The sequence below is a fragment of the Choloepus didactylus genome, chromosome 8 (genome assembly GCF_015220235.1).
Source record: "Choloepus didactylus isolate mChoDid1 chromosome 8, mChoDid1.pri, whole genome shotgun sequence".
Taxonomy (NCBI): Eukaryota; Metazoa; Chordata; class Mammalia; order Pilosa; family Megalonychidae; genus Choloepus; species Choloepus didactylus.
This window is the reverse complement of record NC_051314.1, coordinates 135043798-135058124: the sequence shown is the minus strand read 5'-3', so window position 1 is coordinate 135058124 and position 14327 is coordinate 135043798. Positions and strand designations below refer to the sequence as shown.

The 14327-nt window shown below is 39.5% G+C and overlaps 1 protein-coding gene and 1 pseudogene across 1 annotated transcript in view; both read left to right on the top strand.

The window, feature by feature from the left end:
- The first annotated feature begins 482 nt into the window (after positions 1-482).
- GDI2 (GDP dissociation inhibitor 2) overlaps positions 483-14327 on the top strand; it is a 48191-nt gene continuing 34346 nt past the window's right edge. The window contains exon 1 of the mRNA XM_037847910.1: positions 483-744. Within this exon, the coding sequence (XP_037703838.1) occupies positions 700-744 (45 nt within the window). The 5' untranslated portion in view covers positions 483-699. The remainder of the gene's footprint in view (positions 745-14327) is intronic.
- Positions 7536-8688, top strand: LOC119543193 (annotated as a pseudogene).

Below are 14327 nucleotides of genomic sequence, written 5' to 3'. Positions count from 1 at the left end.
GCTGAGGGGCCGTGACCCAGCCCGCTTTCCCTGCACCCGCAAGTTCGCAGACACTCGCAGCTGGGCCCCCAGGCTCCCGCCTGCCCCATGTGGCCGCCGCCAACACCACACAGAGAGCACAGGTTCAAAGTCCAAGGGCGCAGTGGGGTCAGGGAGCTGGGACGCGAGTGCGTTCCCACAAGCACTGAGGGCCGCTCTCCACCTTCAACCAGCCCCGCAGCCCACCCAGCACCTAGCCGACGCGAAGTTAGGGCGCCTCAGCTCCCCAACCACGGTGGAATGGCTTGGGCCAGGAAGCGGAATTCGAGACGTTTACGCCCCACCCTTTTCTCGCGCGAGGTGGAAGAGGAAGTAGGTTGGGCGAGTGATGGAAACGTAGCCAATGAGCGAGCACAACGGGCCCCCGCTAGGTACCGCCCCAGACAGCGAAGGGCCGCGGTCGCCCGCCCCGCCTCTCCCCCCGCCTCCCCTTCCTTCCCCTCCCTTCCTCGCTCTTCTCTTCCCGTCTGAGGTGGCGGCTGGGTTCGCCTCCTCTTCAGCTCCATTTTGCCTCTGCTCCTGTCTTCCTTTTTCTCTCGGGCCCTGAAATCGGTTGGAACGCGTCCTCCGCCTCCTTCGTGTTGGTAGAGAGCCCCCCTCTCTCTAGAATCCCTGCGCTTTCTCCTTTTTCGCGTCTTCCATCCTTTCCCTTCCCCCGCCATGAATGAGGAGTACGACGTGATCGTGCTGGGCACCGGCCTGACGGTGAGTCCCAGGCGGCGGCCGAGGATCCCGGAAGGGTGTGAGGGGCTGGGGACGCGGGAGGGACGAGAGGCCGTGTCAGCCCCGGGGAGATCGCGGCGGCCGGACCAGGCCCTGGAGGGGAGACGGGAGCGCCGGGCAGGAGCGGCCGCGTCCCGGCCCCCACGACCCCTTGCCCTGGCGGCAGCCTTCCAGCCTCCTTGGCTTGCTCTCTCTCTAGCTGCCGGCCGGGTCTTCCTGCCCCTTAGACCCGTGGCTTGGGGAGGCGTGAGCTCGCCCTCGGACGCGAGCGCGCACAGCCTGCCTGCTTTTCTTTTCCAGAATCCCGGGTTTTCTTGGTCTGCTGAGGGCCGGCCGGCTTGCGGTTTTGCGTCTCCGTGTTGATACTTTCTTTCCCGGCTTTTTTTTTTTTTTTTTTTTTAAACCGGGATGTGGTGTAGAAGGGTGTCGGGAAAGGGAGTTTTCGCTGGCTGGATAGATAAGTTTTGAAGGCGTTGCAGCCTGCGGCAGCATCCAGCGCTCTAACCTTAAGGCAGCCTAGGTCGGTGAAGTGGGTTGTCTCTAATGTGGAAGGAAAGACCAGGAAATTGAAAACCCAGGACTTTGGTTCGTGAAGCCAGTCAAGTAGATAATGAGCACACAGGGCAAATAAAAGTAGGGGGGAAACGAGAGTTTCAGTCAACTACAGAATTAAAAAGGATATAAAAAAGAAGGCAGGGTTGGGAATATAGATGCTCTTCCAGCTCCCTTTTGGGTTGATGAGCTCTCCGGGTTGGAATCGGAAAAGCGCAAGGCAAAGTGGGGGAGGGTGGAAGCCACTCGCAGTTGTATTTCCTATTTAGCCTTCAAACACTGCTGGTCAGTCTTTGGCTGCCAAAGCTAGGTGAAAGGTTTTGTGACAAGTCATTGGACGTTCACTATTTTGTAATTTTTGCAGTTTAATTAACTTAAATTTGTGGAGAAAATTAAGAAATTAGTGTTGTTTTTTTTTTTTTTTTAACCTTCCCCTCCCACACAGAAGAAGCACATCCGTCCCTTTTAACCGTCCTCTCCTCCTACTTGTTGCGCATTCATAGAATGGGAATGAGTTTATTTTCTCAATGCCTGTCAGATGCTTTGCCGTCTTTTCCTTTTGTTTGGTTTGTCCCCTGCCTCCATTGCCTCTTCTAGATGTTTTCTCCTAAAGAGATGGTTTGATGATGGATTGCTAAAGGCCCAGTTCTCTCTCGGCTACCATACTCCCTCAATAATAGTATAAAGAATACAATAGCAATATGAATGTAAGGTTTTCCTGATAGTATGGTATATTTATTTTCCTGGGTAGCTGTCTCCTTAGACATCTGGGGATAGTCTGCCAATAATGCAGATAGATATTGTATCTTGTACTTCTTTCTTTTTTTTTTTCCCGCTTTTTTAAGAAAATGAAAACGATCCATCTTGCAAAAAAAAAAATTCCATTTGAAGGCAGGACCAGTTGAACTATCGGATTCCTTTGGATATTTGAAATTCTGCCTTAAGGCTACTTCCTGTTTTATGAGCTTAACACTGATGTAAATTTTATGTATTCTGTACAATCCGACCTCAAATTCCTTAGTCATTTAATGCAAACCACCACTTCAAACTGGTAGAAATGCATTGTAATTGCTCAGGCCCAAATTAATTTTTTTTTTTCAGTTAACACCCTAAAATAACTTCTTTAAGTTTCTCTGAACAACAGCAAACTCTTATTTGGCTAATTTCTAAGAAAAGGATTGTTAAGAATTAGGATGTGTCTTTCTTGTCTGTCATTTTTCTCTTTATAGTGATTTAAAGTGATTGTTGGAAAATACTCATTTCTGAATACTCCATTATGTTTGATCTGTCCAGAAATAGACATGTGCCTGACTAAGAAATAGTACCAAATAGATGACATTACTTATCTGGAAAGTTATTTACACTTTTTGAACATGATGGATTCAGTTGAATTTTGTTTTTGGTGCTGAGTTGGAATAAATGAAGAGACCTACCCCCTGCAAGTTTTTGTTTTTCTTTTTTTAAGTGCCTACTTGGGATTCAGAGCTGAGTTTAGTAGTTTGTGGTGGATTTTGCCCATTGGAATGGAGATAGTTGCTGCCAGCATGTCCCTAAGCCAGTTAACAGCTTTTCTAAGGTTCTTGCTGGCCTTTCAGATTTGCTCTGGATTAGGAAGGTCAGCTGAACATGGACAAAGGAGTGCAAATCCATCATCACGCAGGTTACTACATGACCTAATTCAAAAGCATCACTTTGTATCAAAGATGGCACAGTGTAACAACCAAGCTAAGATAACCCACCTGGTTTAAATTTTCATTTGGATTTACTGTGAGCTTTTTGATGAGTGGTGGATGCATACTTCACTAGAAGTCAGGTCTATTTCTGCTGTCAGTTTATAGCTGTAATAACTTTTATCCCCTATGAGCCTTTCTAGATTGTTTTGTGAAATGTTCTTTAAGAATTTTATCAATTGAAGATAATTACATTCTTGCCCTGAAGAGTAGTGATGATGGGATGATTTTGATAATGATAAATCTTATGTTCTGTCATTTTTGGAGATACAAGGAATTAGATTACTAAAGTTACTTCAAGAGACCACCAAAATCAAAGTAGAATTAATTTTGAGTATCTGAAGTGAACATACCATTTAATTTCCTTAATTTTTAGTTTATAAATATTTAGTGTTTGAGATTTAATAACCTCAAGAAAGGCATTTAAAATTTCCTCTATCAGGTATGGGTACCAAATATTACATGATGCCAGTGTGCCAAGTACTTTTATGGAATTAACTTGTTATTTTTAAAAGGAAGTGTCATGTATGTGAATATATCTCAATAAAATTGCATTAAAAAAAGGAAGTGTTGGAGTTTCCCTTTGTTGCTTAGTGTTGCCATTGTTTTGAGTTCATTGTTAAAATATTAATCCACAAATATTAATAATAACTTTAATACAAAGCCATGAAAATATTTGATATAAACTAAAGTAAAATCTAAATTCTCTGTCTAGGAGAAATGGAGCATTCCACGTAATGGAATTTTCTAAGGAGTTGAAGGTTGTCTTTTAAAGAACCACAACTTTTGGATAAAAGCTTTTCTAAATAAAATTGTAAAGCCTTCGTTAACAAACTAAGGCTTGAAGGTTGTCCCTTTAAAGAACCACAACTTTTGGATAAAAGCTTTTCTAAATAATATTGTAAAGCCCTCTTTAACAAACTAAGGCATATAATTAATTTACTTGATGACTGATTTCACAACACGAGGATTATTGTGCTCTGCTGTGAGGTAGTGAAGCCATTAAGACTTAGTAAGCTTAGTAAGCTTTTAGGAACTTTTGCCTTCCTTTCTAGATAGTCTTAGATGACTATGCTTTTTGAGTTCTTCAGTCTCTGCTTTTCCATCCCCCCCACCCCTCCCTTATTCTGCTGTTAGACTGGCAACTTGTACTTTGCTTTCAGCATGGATAGGTAGCCTCTTAACCACCTACTTCTAATTGACTATGAGCTTGGAAATATATTCATGAAACTTGCTAGAAATAGTAGATAAGAGTAGCTAGTTCCATGGCTGTTTGTGCTATCCAGAGGTCTTGTTTTCTCCTGTTCTACATAGTAACTCTAATAAGGAGTTACAAATAGAAATGTACACTTCAGTGACAACCAGATTATTCTCAGCCTTATATGTTTAAAAAATTGTTTTACATCCCAGACATGCGTTTTCCCATTTCTCTTTATTAAAAATTTGTGGTTTCAGAGAGAGGTTTTTGGGCTTTATTTAAAAATCATGAACTGTAATTTAGAATGCTCTTAGATTTGCTCAGTCTTAGATTTGTTCCTTGAACACCCCTACCATAATTATGCTAAAAGTTTGTAGATGGAGAACTTTCTCTTCACTGCAGTAGTGATCATAAGGCCAATATTTACAAATGTCTTACTTTTGGAAGGTATAAATATATCACAGTCTGTATTTTAAATCAGCATACTGTCCCAATAGAAAATACAAGTAAAATCAGATATAATTTAGCATATAAAGATTATAGCAGTGTGGAGTTCGGTTTGAAAGACTACTAGGTAAATGTTTTGTCTCACATACATGATGAACTGCTCTATCTCTGCTTACACAGTACCTGATTGAAGACTCTTACTGGAGTAATGATTTACTCAATTTCAGTTATTTAAATTACCAGTGCCTGTTTTGATCACTTGTGGGCATTGAAAAGGTAAACATCAAACCTGTATTTATAAGTAGCTTATTCTTAGGTTGAGAAATGCCTGTAACAAGAATTAATATGAGAAAGCTCTAAGAAACTTTAGAACTTCTAAGCCTTGAGAAAGGTGCATTTCTGGGGATCCAGACAATGAGTCAGAAACCTGCAAAAGCAAGGAGGTATTTAAATTGGCTTTGAAAAATATTGTTTACAGAGTTTCTGTTTAGGGTGATGAACTAATCTTGGTAATGGATAGTGATAGCTGGGGCACAACATTGTGAATGAAATTAGTGTCCCTGATTGTATACTTAAAAATGGTTAAAATGGCATATTTTATGTTACCACAATAAAATTTAAAAAAAAAATTGTTGGTAAGCCTTGGACGTGGGGAAGAATGATTTTCTGGGCAGGGAGAGCAGTGTAACCCCATATGAAGGAAGGGATAGTTGTAGGGAATAGGGAGTAGATTATTTTGCCTGAAACAGCAGGTATTAAGAGTAGTGGGAAATAGGGTTGGCAAGAAGGCATATTACCGAGAATGTTGAATATACGAGGCTAAAAAATTTGAACTTTATCTTCTAGACAGTGGGGGAGGATTTTCATCACGAGAATTATAATTAGAGGCAAATTTCAAGAAACGTAATCTTCAGCAGCAGCAGAGACATTTAAAGAAATACATATTCTGCTGAAAACTAATAATCATTTTTACTGTTGTTATTGGTATAGGACTTCATATACCATTGAGACTGTTAACTGATTTGCAGTTTCTCTAGTTAATACATTTTACTTGTAGTTCTAGATAAGGAACTTTGAAATCACACTTTCTTTAATATTAGTTGTTAGATATTTTGTTTTCCTAATCATATTTTTGTGTGTTTACTCTTGATTACTTTCTAATCATAATAGACTTGAAAATTCAGTAGTATTTGATAAGCTTTGAAGTTGTAGTGGGTGTTTAGTTTGGTCATTTGGGAAGTATGTCAGAATATTATTAAATTGTGACTCTCTTTCTCTTCCAAGCCTAAGTTGCTCTCTAAGTAGGACGGTGGAAGAGGGCACCAGGAGATTACTTAGTAGCAGTGGTCTTGGAAGCACCATTTAGGTCCATCACGATTCATATATACGAACACCATTCAGGCCTCTTTAGTGGGTGATATGTATTTTGCCGGGTATGTTTAGGTTCTGTCCAAACAAGTTACTCTGTTTGATTACTGCAACTCTAGTATTCTGTGGAGGGTGCTGAGGGGAGGTGAACTTCAATATCATGGATATATGGTCCTCCCCTCATCCCCAGACCCCATGTACACATACTAGAACTTTGCTGCATCTAAATATTAAACAATTTTTGCTGGCTCACCTCGTCATGTAGGAGAACATGAAGTGCCAGATGGGTGGTGGATGCCATTATCATAAAGAACTTAGATTCTGAAGATGTTTTCATAATTTTAGTTTTCCCGAGGGTATGAATGTATGTATTCATATCCTGGTCAGAGTGAGTTCAAAGCATGGGACTTAATGTGGACTGCTCACATCTATTTGATTTAAAACTAATATGCTGGCTAATATTCATTCATATATATATTTCCTGATAAAAGTTATCAGTATTACTGACATGTATGATGGAGGGACCAGGTTTTCTAATGCAAGAAAAAGGAAACTGATATAGAGTATTTTCTTTGACTTTAATGTGCGTTGCTTGATAATCTGTATTCACTGGTAGTCGATTTTAATTTTGAGTTGTTAATTTTGGAAGATAATTTTTAGGATCCTTAATGTACATTTGATGCCCACTTAGGATTGATGATTGAATTTTATCAGTGAATTAATGACTTCATTTCATGTTTTAAAGCAAAGTTTACAGTATTATATTTGTGTTACTATGTATTTTGTTGTTATAGCAGTATATGAGCTATCTTTTATAGATGGTTTTAGAAGAATCAGAGGACCTAAAGATTTTGATTAGCTTTTGTCGTATTTGTTCCAAGTGATGCCTTTAAAGGTAGTTATGATCAGCTCTTTGGACTCTGCCTAATCTTCAAATTATTGTGCCCCTTATTTTAGACCTTAACCTTCAGCATTTGCCTTGGGGTCATGGTTCAGTAGGTCATCTTATTTGCAATGGAGTGTGAACATTATGTATAGAAACTATGCAGCACTCAAAAAGTGAGCATTACTTGCTATGATCTTTTTTTTCTTCCAAAAATTAAACCCTAAGTCTCCTTTTGTCAGCAGGGAATGAGACTATTTGGTCTGTCTGTGTTTTGTTTTCTTTTTGTGTGTGTTATTACCTATTTTTGAGACAGTAAATGTTGTTCTACTTTCATACATATGTTAGTATGTGTATAAAGTTTTTTTTTTTTTTTTTTTTTTTTTTTTTTTTTTAAACAAGTGAGTTCTAAATAATATTAAGGTCGATTTTTATAGTTGTAAAATACCTTCAGTTCTTTCTCTTTATCAAGACATCTTTAAGAAAGTGAAAAGGCAAGCCACGGGATGGGAGTAAATATATTTGCAATACATATAACCAACAAAGATTTATATCTAGAATACATAAAGAACTTTTACAAAATGGCAAGAAAAAGACAGCCCACTTTAAAAATGGGCAAATAATTTGAATAAGCATGTATCAAAAAATATATTGTACTGGTCAATAAGCTATAAAAAGGTACTCAACCTTGTTAGACATTAGGAAATGAAAATTAAAACCACATCTTCCCTTTGCGTCTGGGGCAGCTATCAGGTAAGCCAAGATGGATACTGACAAGTACATCCAGGAGCCAGGGAGGAAGAAGCAGTCCGGTGCACTTTCTCCTAAGGGTCCATTGCTAGCAATACTGCCAGCTCTCTACTCTCCACAGCGTCACCTGTCCTACATGACTAGGTAAATCTTGTAGCCTGGGATACAAGGCCAAGCATCATTATGTCATCTGTCGGATTTACGTGTCCCATAGTGGCTACAAATGCCTGATTCCTTAGGGTGCAACATATGGCAAGCCCCTTTCCATCATGGTGTTAAACAGTTGATGTTAGCTCGAAGCCTTCAGTCAGTTGCTGAGGTGTGAGCTGGAGACCACTGTGGGGCCCTGAGAAACCTGAATTCTTACTGGGTTGGTGAAGATTCCATATACAGATTCTTTGAGGTGGTCCTCATTGATGCATTCCATAAAGCTGTCAGAAGAAATCCTGACATCCAGTGGATCACCAAGCCCCGGACCACAAACACCAGGAGCTTGCTGTGCTGACATCTGTAGGCTGCAAGAGCCTTGGCCTTGGAAGGGGCCACACATTCCTGTATTGGTGCTTCTTGCTGTGCGGCTTGGAGATGGTGCAGTGTTCTCCAGCACTGCTAATATAAGTAATGTTTGTAAAATTCATACCTAATAAACAATTTAGGACGGTCATGTCTGCTTAAAAAACAAACAAAAATCACATCCTCACCTTAAAGTTAAAAAGACAACAGTACAAGTGTTAGGCAAGGGTATGAAACAACGGAACTTTCCTACACTGCTGACAAAAGTGTAAACTGGTACAACCATTTTGGAAAGCTATTTGGCAGGATCTGCTGAAGTTGAGAATAATCATGCAGTAATTTCATTCCTGGATACATATTCAACAGAAATGCATAATTAAAAGACATGTGTGAGAATGCTCATAGCAGCATTATTTGTAATAGTCAAAAACTGGAAACTACCTGTTCCAGTTTGCTAATGTTGCCTTTTTGCAAAATACCAAAAATGGATTGGCTTTTATAAAAGAGGTTTATTTGGTTATACAGTTACAGTCTTAAGGCATAAAGTGTCCAAGGTAATGGGTACCTTCACTGGAGGATGGCCAATGATGTCCGGAAAACCTCTGTTAGCTGGGAAGGTATGTGGCTTGCATCTGCTTGTTCCCAGGTTGCATTTCAAAATGGCATTCTCCAAAATGTGTGCGTCAGCATCCAATGGCCATCTTCAAAATGTCTGTGTCAGCTACAGCTCTTCTCTCAGCTTCCGTGCATTCTTCAAGGTGTCCCTCTTGGCTGTAGCAAGCTCACTCCTTCTGTCTGAGCTTTTGTAGAATTCCAGTGAACTACTCAAGGCACATGCTGAATGGGTGTGGCCACACCTCCATGGAAATACTGAACCAAAAGATTCCAGCCTAATCCACACTAATACGTCTGCCCCCACAAGATTGCATTAAAGAATATGTCTTTTTCTGAGGGACATAATATATACAAACCAGCACACTACCCAATGTCCATTAGTAGTAGAATGGATAAAGAAATTGTGGTATATCCAAATGATATATTCTTTCAATGGAATCCCCTACAGCTTTGTTACTCAAAGGGTGGTTCAGTGATTAGCAGCATCTGGCATACCTGAGAACTTAATAGAACTGTAGCCCCTTAGAACCACCCACACCCCCTATACACTGAATAGAATCTACTCCTTCACAAGATTCCCAGGTGATTCTTGTGTGTAATACAGTTTGAGAAGCACTGTTTTAGTAGTGGTCTGAAAATTGATCCCTGCCCAGTAGCAAGAGCTGGAAATCTAGAAATGCAAACTCTTAGGCCCCATCCCAGACCCCAAGAAGCTCTGGGAATGGGGCCTAGCATTTTTTTTTTTTTTAATTTTTTTTAAATTCAGTTTTATTGAGATACATTCACATGGGGCCCAGCACATTTTAACAGGCCCTTCAGGGGATGTGGATGCATGCTGAAGGGGAGTATACATTTTTTACGGGTGATGCTGAATTGGGAACCACACTGGGGACATTGATCGCAGGGCTTGGCAACTTTTAGGAGAAATTCAGATACTAAATATTTTAGGCTTTACAGGCCATATGGTGTCTGTCACAACTACTCTATTCTGCTATTGTGCGAAAACAGCCATCGACAATATGTCAGTGAGTGGGCATGGTTGTTTTCCAATAAAACTTTATTTACAAAAACATGTGGCAGGGTTGTTTTGGCTCATGTGGTGTGGGAATCCCTGCTCTATAGCAGTGAGAATGGACAGATTACAAATATACACAAAATGTGGGTAAAGCTTTAAAATGTAATGTTGAATAAAAGATGCCAGATACTAAAAGTACATACTCACATGACTTCATTTATATAGAGTTCAAAACAGTCAAAATAATTGGTGTTAGAAATCAGGATAGTGGTTTTGGGGTGCTGGTGGTTATGACAGGAATAGGGCAGGAGGGGCCTTCTAGAGTACTGTTAATGCTTTGTTTCCTGATCTGGAGGCCAGTTACCTGTATGTATTTAATTTTGTAAAATTTTTTGGAGTTGTACATTTATGATGTTTTATTTTATTTCATTAAAAGCAATTCTAAAAAAGAGCTTCCGTTTTAAAAATTGTCTTGCTTGTTGTATATTTGGGGAAGGTGAATTCCATCTGCTGTCTTTGAAGCCCAAATAGCATTAGGTTTAGAATCAATCAAATAATATATTAGAAACCACTGTAATGTTTCTGAACATAATGCAAGGAAGCAAATGAACAGGAGGTTAGGGCCTGAAATGAAAATGGTTTATGGCTAAAGTATCTTTAGGAAAGACTGGAAGTTTAATGAAATAAAATGATTTAGGATTTTGGTATTGCATACTACTATCGATAAGCCTTTATGTTCATTTTCTCAGCAACAACTGAGAAATATTAAGTGTTTTAGTTTATAGGAATTAGACTTACAGATTTTTTTAAATTAAAAAAATAGTCATAAATACAGTTCCTGGATCACTTATTAAACACTAACCCAAAACATGGTTAGATGTACCTTTTATAGCTATGTTTTTTTAATCACTTCTTAGGAAATAGTAGTATGCTAGAAATGGTAAAGTTACAGGTTAAAATGATACTCCCTCCCATAGTAAAATTTGAACCTGATGGTAAGGAACCTAATGTTTTAATTTAAAACTTTAAAAAATATGGAATGAATAGATACATTGTGGAGGAAAATGTGAAATTTGTGTTAAATTTTTTGTTTTAAAGGTTTCAAAGTCAGTTCTAGGAGAATGAGATTTTTGTTCTATCTAGGATGCTTTGGATAAATTTGAGAAGCACTAAGGGTCTTTAAAGATACATGAACTTTCCTTTGTCTTTTAACAAAATAAAACACTGATCACTAAAACTCTAGTATAATGGTTTTAAGTGAATGTGTGCATCATCTCTGTTTTTCTTCTCATTAATTGTATTCTTGACTTTTTTTTTTTGTCTTTATATAGCCATGCTTTATTTACTGTTTTCCGGAGAATGGGCATTCATAATCCTTTACTGATTCTCAATTTATTAAAGGTTATCCTGGATCCTCCCTTTAGAGCACTGTTTCTCAAACTTTTGGTCTCAGGATCTGTTTACACTCTTACAAACAGAGGACCCTTAAGAGGTTTTTTTTTATAAGGGTAATAGCTATTGACATTTATCATATTAGAAATCAACACTGGGAAATTTGAATACTTATTTAACGGTTCACTTAACAATCATAAACTCATTACATCTTAATAGAAATGACATTTTAATGAAATACAACTATGTTTTAGTTTCCTCATTGCTAAAGCAACTACTGTGCCTTGGTTTGGCTTCAACAATGGGAATTTATTGGCTCCTGGTTTTGAGGCTAGAAGTCCAAATCTAAAACATCATCAAGACGATTTCTTCCCAAAGACAGACTTTCTGGGGCTGACTGCTTGTGATCTTTGGACCTTGGCTTCTCTCTCACATGGAATGCATGTGGTGGCCTCTCCTGGCTTCTCCCTTCTCTTCCCAGTTCATTGACTTTCACCTCATTGCTTTTTTTTTTTTTTTTTTTTTGGCTTTTATAAAAGGGGGTTTATTTGGTTGCACAGTTACAGTCTTAAGGCCATAAAGTGTCCAAGGTAATGCATCAGCAATCGGGTACCTTCACTGGAGGATGGCCAATGGTGTCCAGAAAACTTCTGTTAGCTGGGAAGGCACGTGGCTGGCATCTGCTCCGGAGTTCTGGTTTCAAAATGGCTTTCTCCCAGGACGTTCCTCTCTAGGCTTCAGCTTCTTTCCAAAATATCACTCTCAATTTCTCTTGGGGCGTTTGTCCTCTCTTAAGTTCTCAGGAGCAAAAGACTGCTTTCAAAAGGGGTCTCCAAAATGTCTCTGTAAGCTGCAGCTCCTCTCTCAGCTCCTGTGCATTCTTCAAAGTGCCCCTCTTGGCTGTAGCAAGCTCATTTCCTCTGTCTGGGCTTATATAGTGCTCCAGTAAACTAATCAAGGCCCACGCCACATGGGCAGTGCCACACCTCCATGGAAATTATCCAATGAAAAGTCTCCAACCCAATCAACGCCAATACGTTTCCTGTCCACGCAAGACTGTACAAAAGATAATGGCATTTTGGGGGACATAATACATCCAAACCAGCACGTGGTATCACCCCCAGATCCATTTCTTCTCTGCAACTTCATTCTCATCCCACTTCAGCTCCCTGCTTTTTATGGTTTTCCCTCTGTGTGAATTTCATTCCACTTATAAAGGACTCCAGTAATAGGATTAAGACCTCTCCTAAGTTGAGCCACACCTTAACTGAAGTAACCTCATCCAAAGGTCCTACTTACAATGGGTTCCCACCCACAGCAATGGATTAGGTTTAAGAGCATATTTTTCTGGGGTGACATATAGCCAAACCACTACAAATGGTATGTTCCAAAACAAAAATTTTGAGAAGGGCATCATTGTTGTACATTTTTTGCAAATCTCTTTAAAATAGAAGATAGCTTGTTTGTTTCTCGTGTCTACATCTATATTTTGTCTGTTGCAGTATATTGTTTGATGAAAGTATATGAACAAAATCAGATCTCAGATATGTAGTTGGAAATGGGAGGAGTATTATCTATTATAATAGCCTTTTCAGATTACTATGGATGTTGTTCTTTGATCTACAGCAAACCGTTGTTGGCAGTTTTCTTTAAAGATTAATTGTAGTATGAAATCTGAAACCGTATCAGGGACTGTTTCATATTCTGTTACATTAAAATCCATCGAACTAATGTATTACGACACATTAACAGTTCGAAAGGGAAAAATCAAATGATCATCTCAATAGATACTAAAAAAGCATTTGACAAAATCCAACATCCGTTTTTGATAAAAACACTTCAAAAGGTACGAATTAAAGGAAACTTCCTCAATGTGATAAAGAGCATATATGAAAAACCCACAGCCAGCATAGTACTCAATGCTGAGAGACTGAAAGCCTTCCCTCTAAGATCAGGAACAAGACAAGGATGCCCGCTGTCACCACTGTTATTCAAAATTGTTCTGGAAGTGCTAGCCGGGGCAATCTGGCAAGACAAAGAAATAAAAGGCATCCAAATTGGAAAAGAAGTAAAACTCATTGTTTGCAGATGATATGATCTTATATCTGGAAAACCCTGAGAAATCGACGATACAGCTACTAGAGCTAACAAACAAATTTAGCAAAGTAGTGGGATACAAGATTAATGCACATAAGTCAGTAATGTTTCTATATGCTAGAAATGAACAAACTGAAGAGAAACTCAAGAAAAAGATACCATTTTCAATAGCAACTGAAAAAATCAAGTACCTAGGAATAAACTTAACCAAAGATGTAAAAGACCTATACAAAGAAAACTACATAACTCTACTAAAAGAAATAGAAAGGGGAGGCGGGGCAAGATGGCAGACTGGTGAGCTGTATGTTTTAGTTACTCCTCCAGGAAAGTAGGTAGAAAGCCAGGAACTGCGTGGACTGGACACCACAGAGCAATCTGACTTTGGGCATACTTCATACAACACTCATGAAAACGTGGAACTGCTGAGATCAGCGAAATCTGTAAGTTTTTGCGGCCAGGGGACCCGCGCCCCTCCCTGCCAGGCTCAGTCCCGTGGGAGGAGGGGCTGTCAGCTCCGGGAAGGAGAAGGGAGAACTGCAGTGGCAGCCCTTATCGGAAACTCATTCTGCTGATCCAAACTCCAACCATAGATAGACGGAGACCAGACACCAGAGAATCTGAGAGCAGCCAGCCCAGCAGAGAGGAGACAGGCATAGAAAAAAAACAACACGAAAAACTCCAAAATAAAAGCGGAGGATTTTTGGAGTTCTGGTGAACATAGAAGGGGGAAGGGCAGAGCTCAGGTCCGAGCCCAGGCCCTGAGGCGCATATGCAAATCCCGAAGAAAAGCTGATCTCTCTGCCCTGTGGACCTTTCCTTAATGGCCCTGGTTGCTTTGTCTCTTAGCATTTCAATAACCCATTAGATCTCTGAGGAGGGCCTTTTTTTTTTTTTTTTTTTTTTTTTTTTTTTTTTTTTTTTTTTAATCCTTTTTTCTTTTTCTAAAACAATTACTCTAAGAAGCCCAATACAGAAAGCTTCAAAGACTTGCAATTTGGGCAGGTC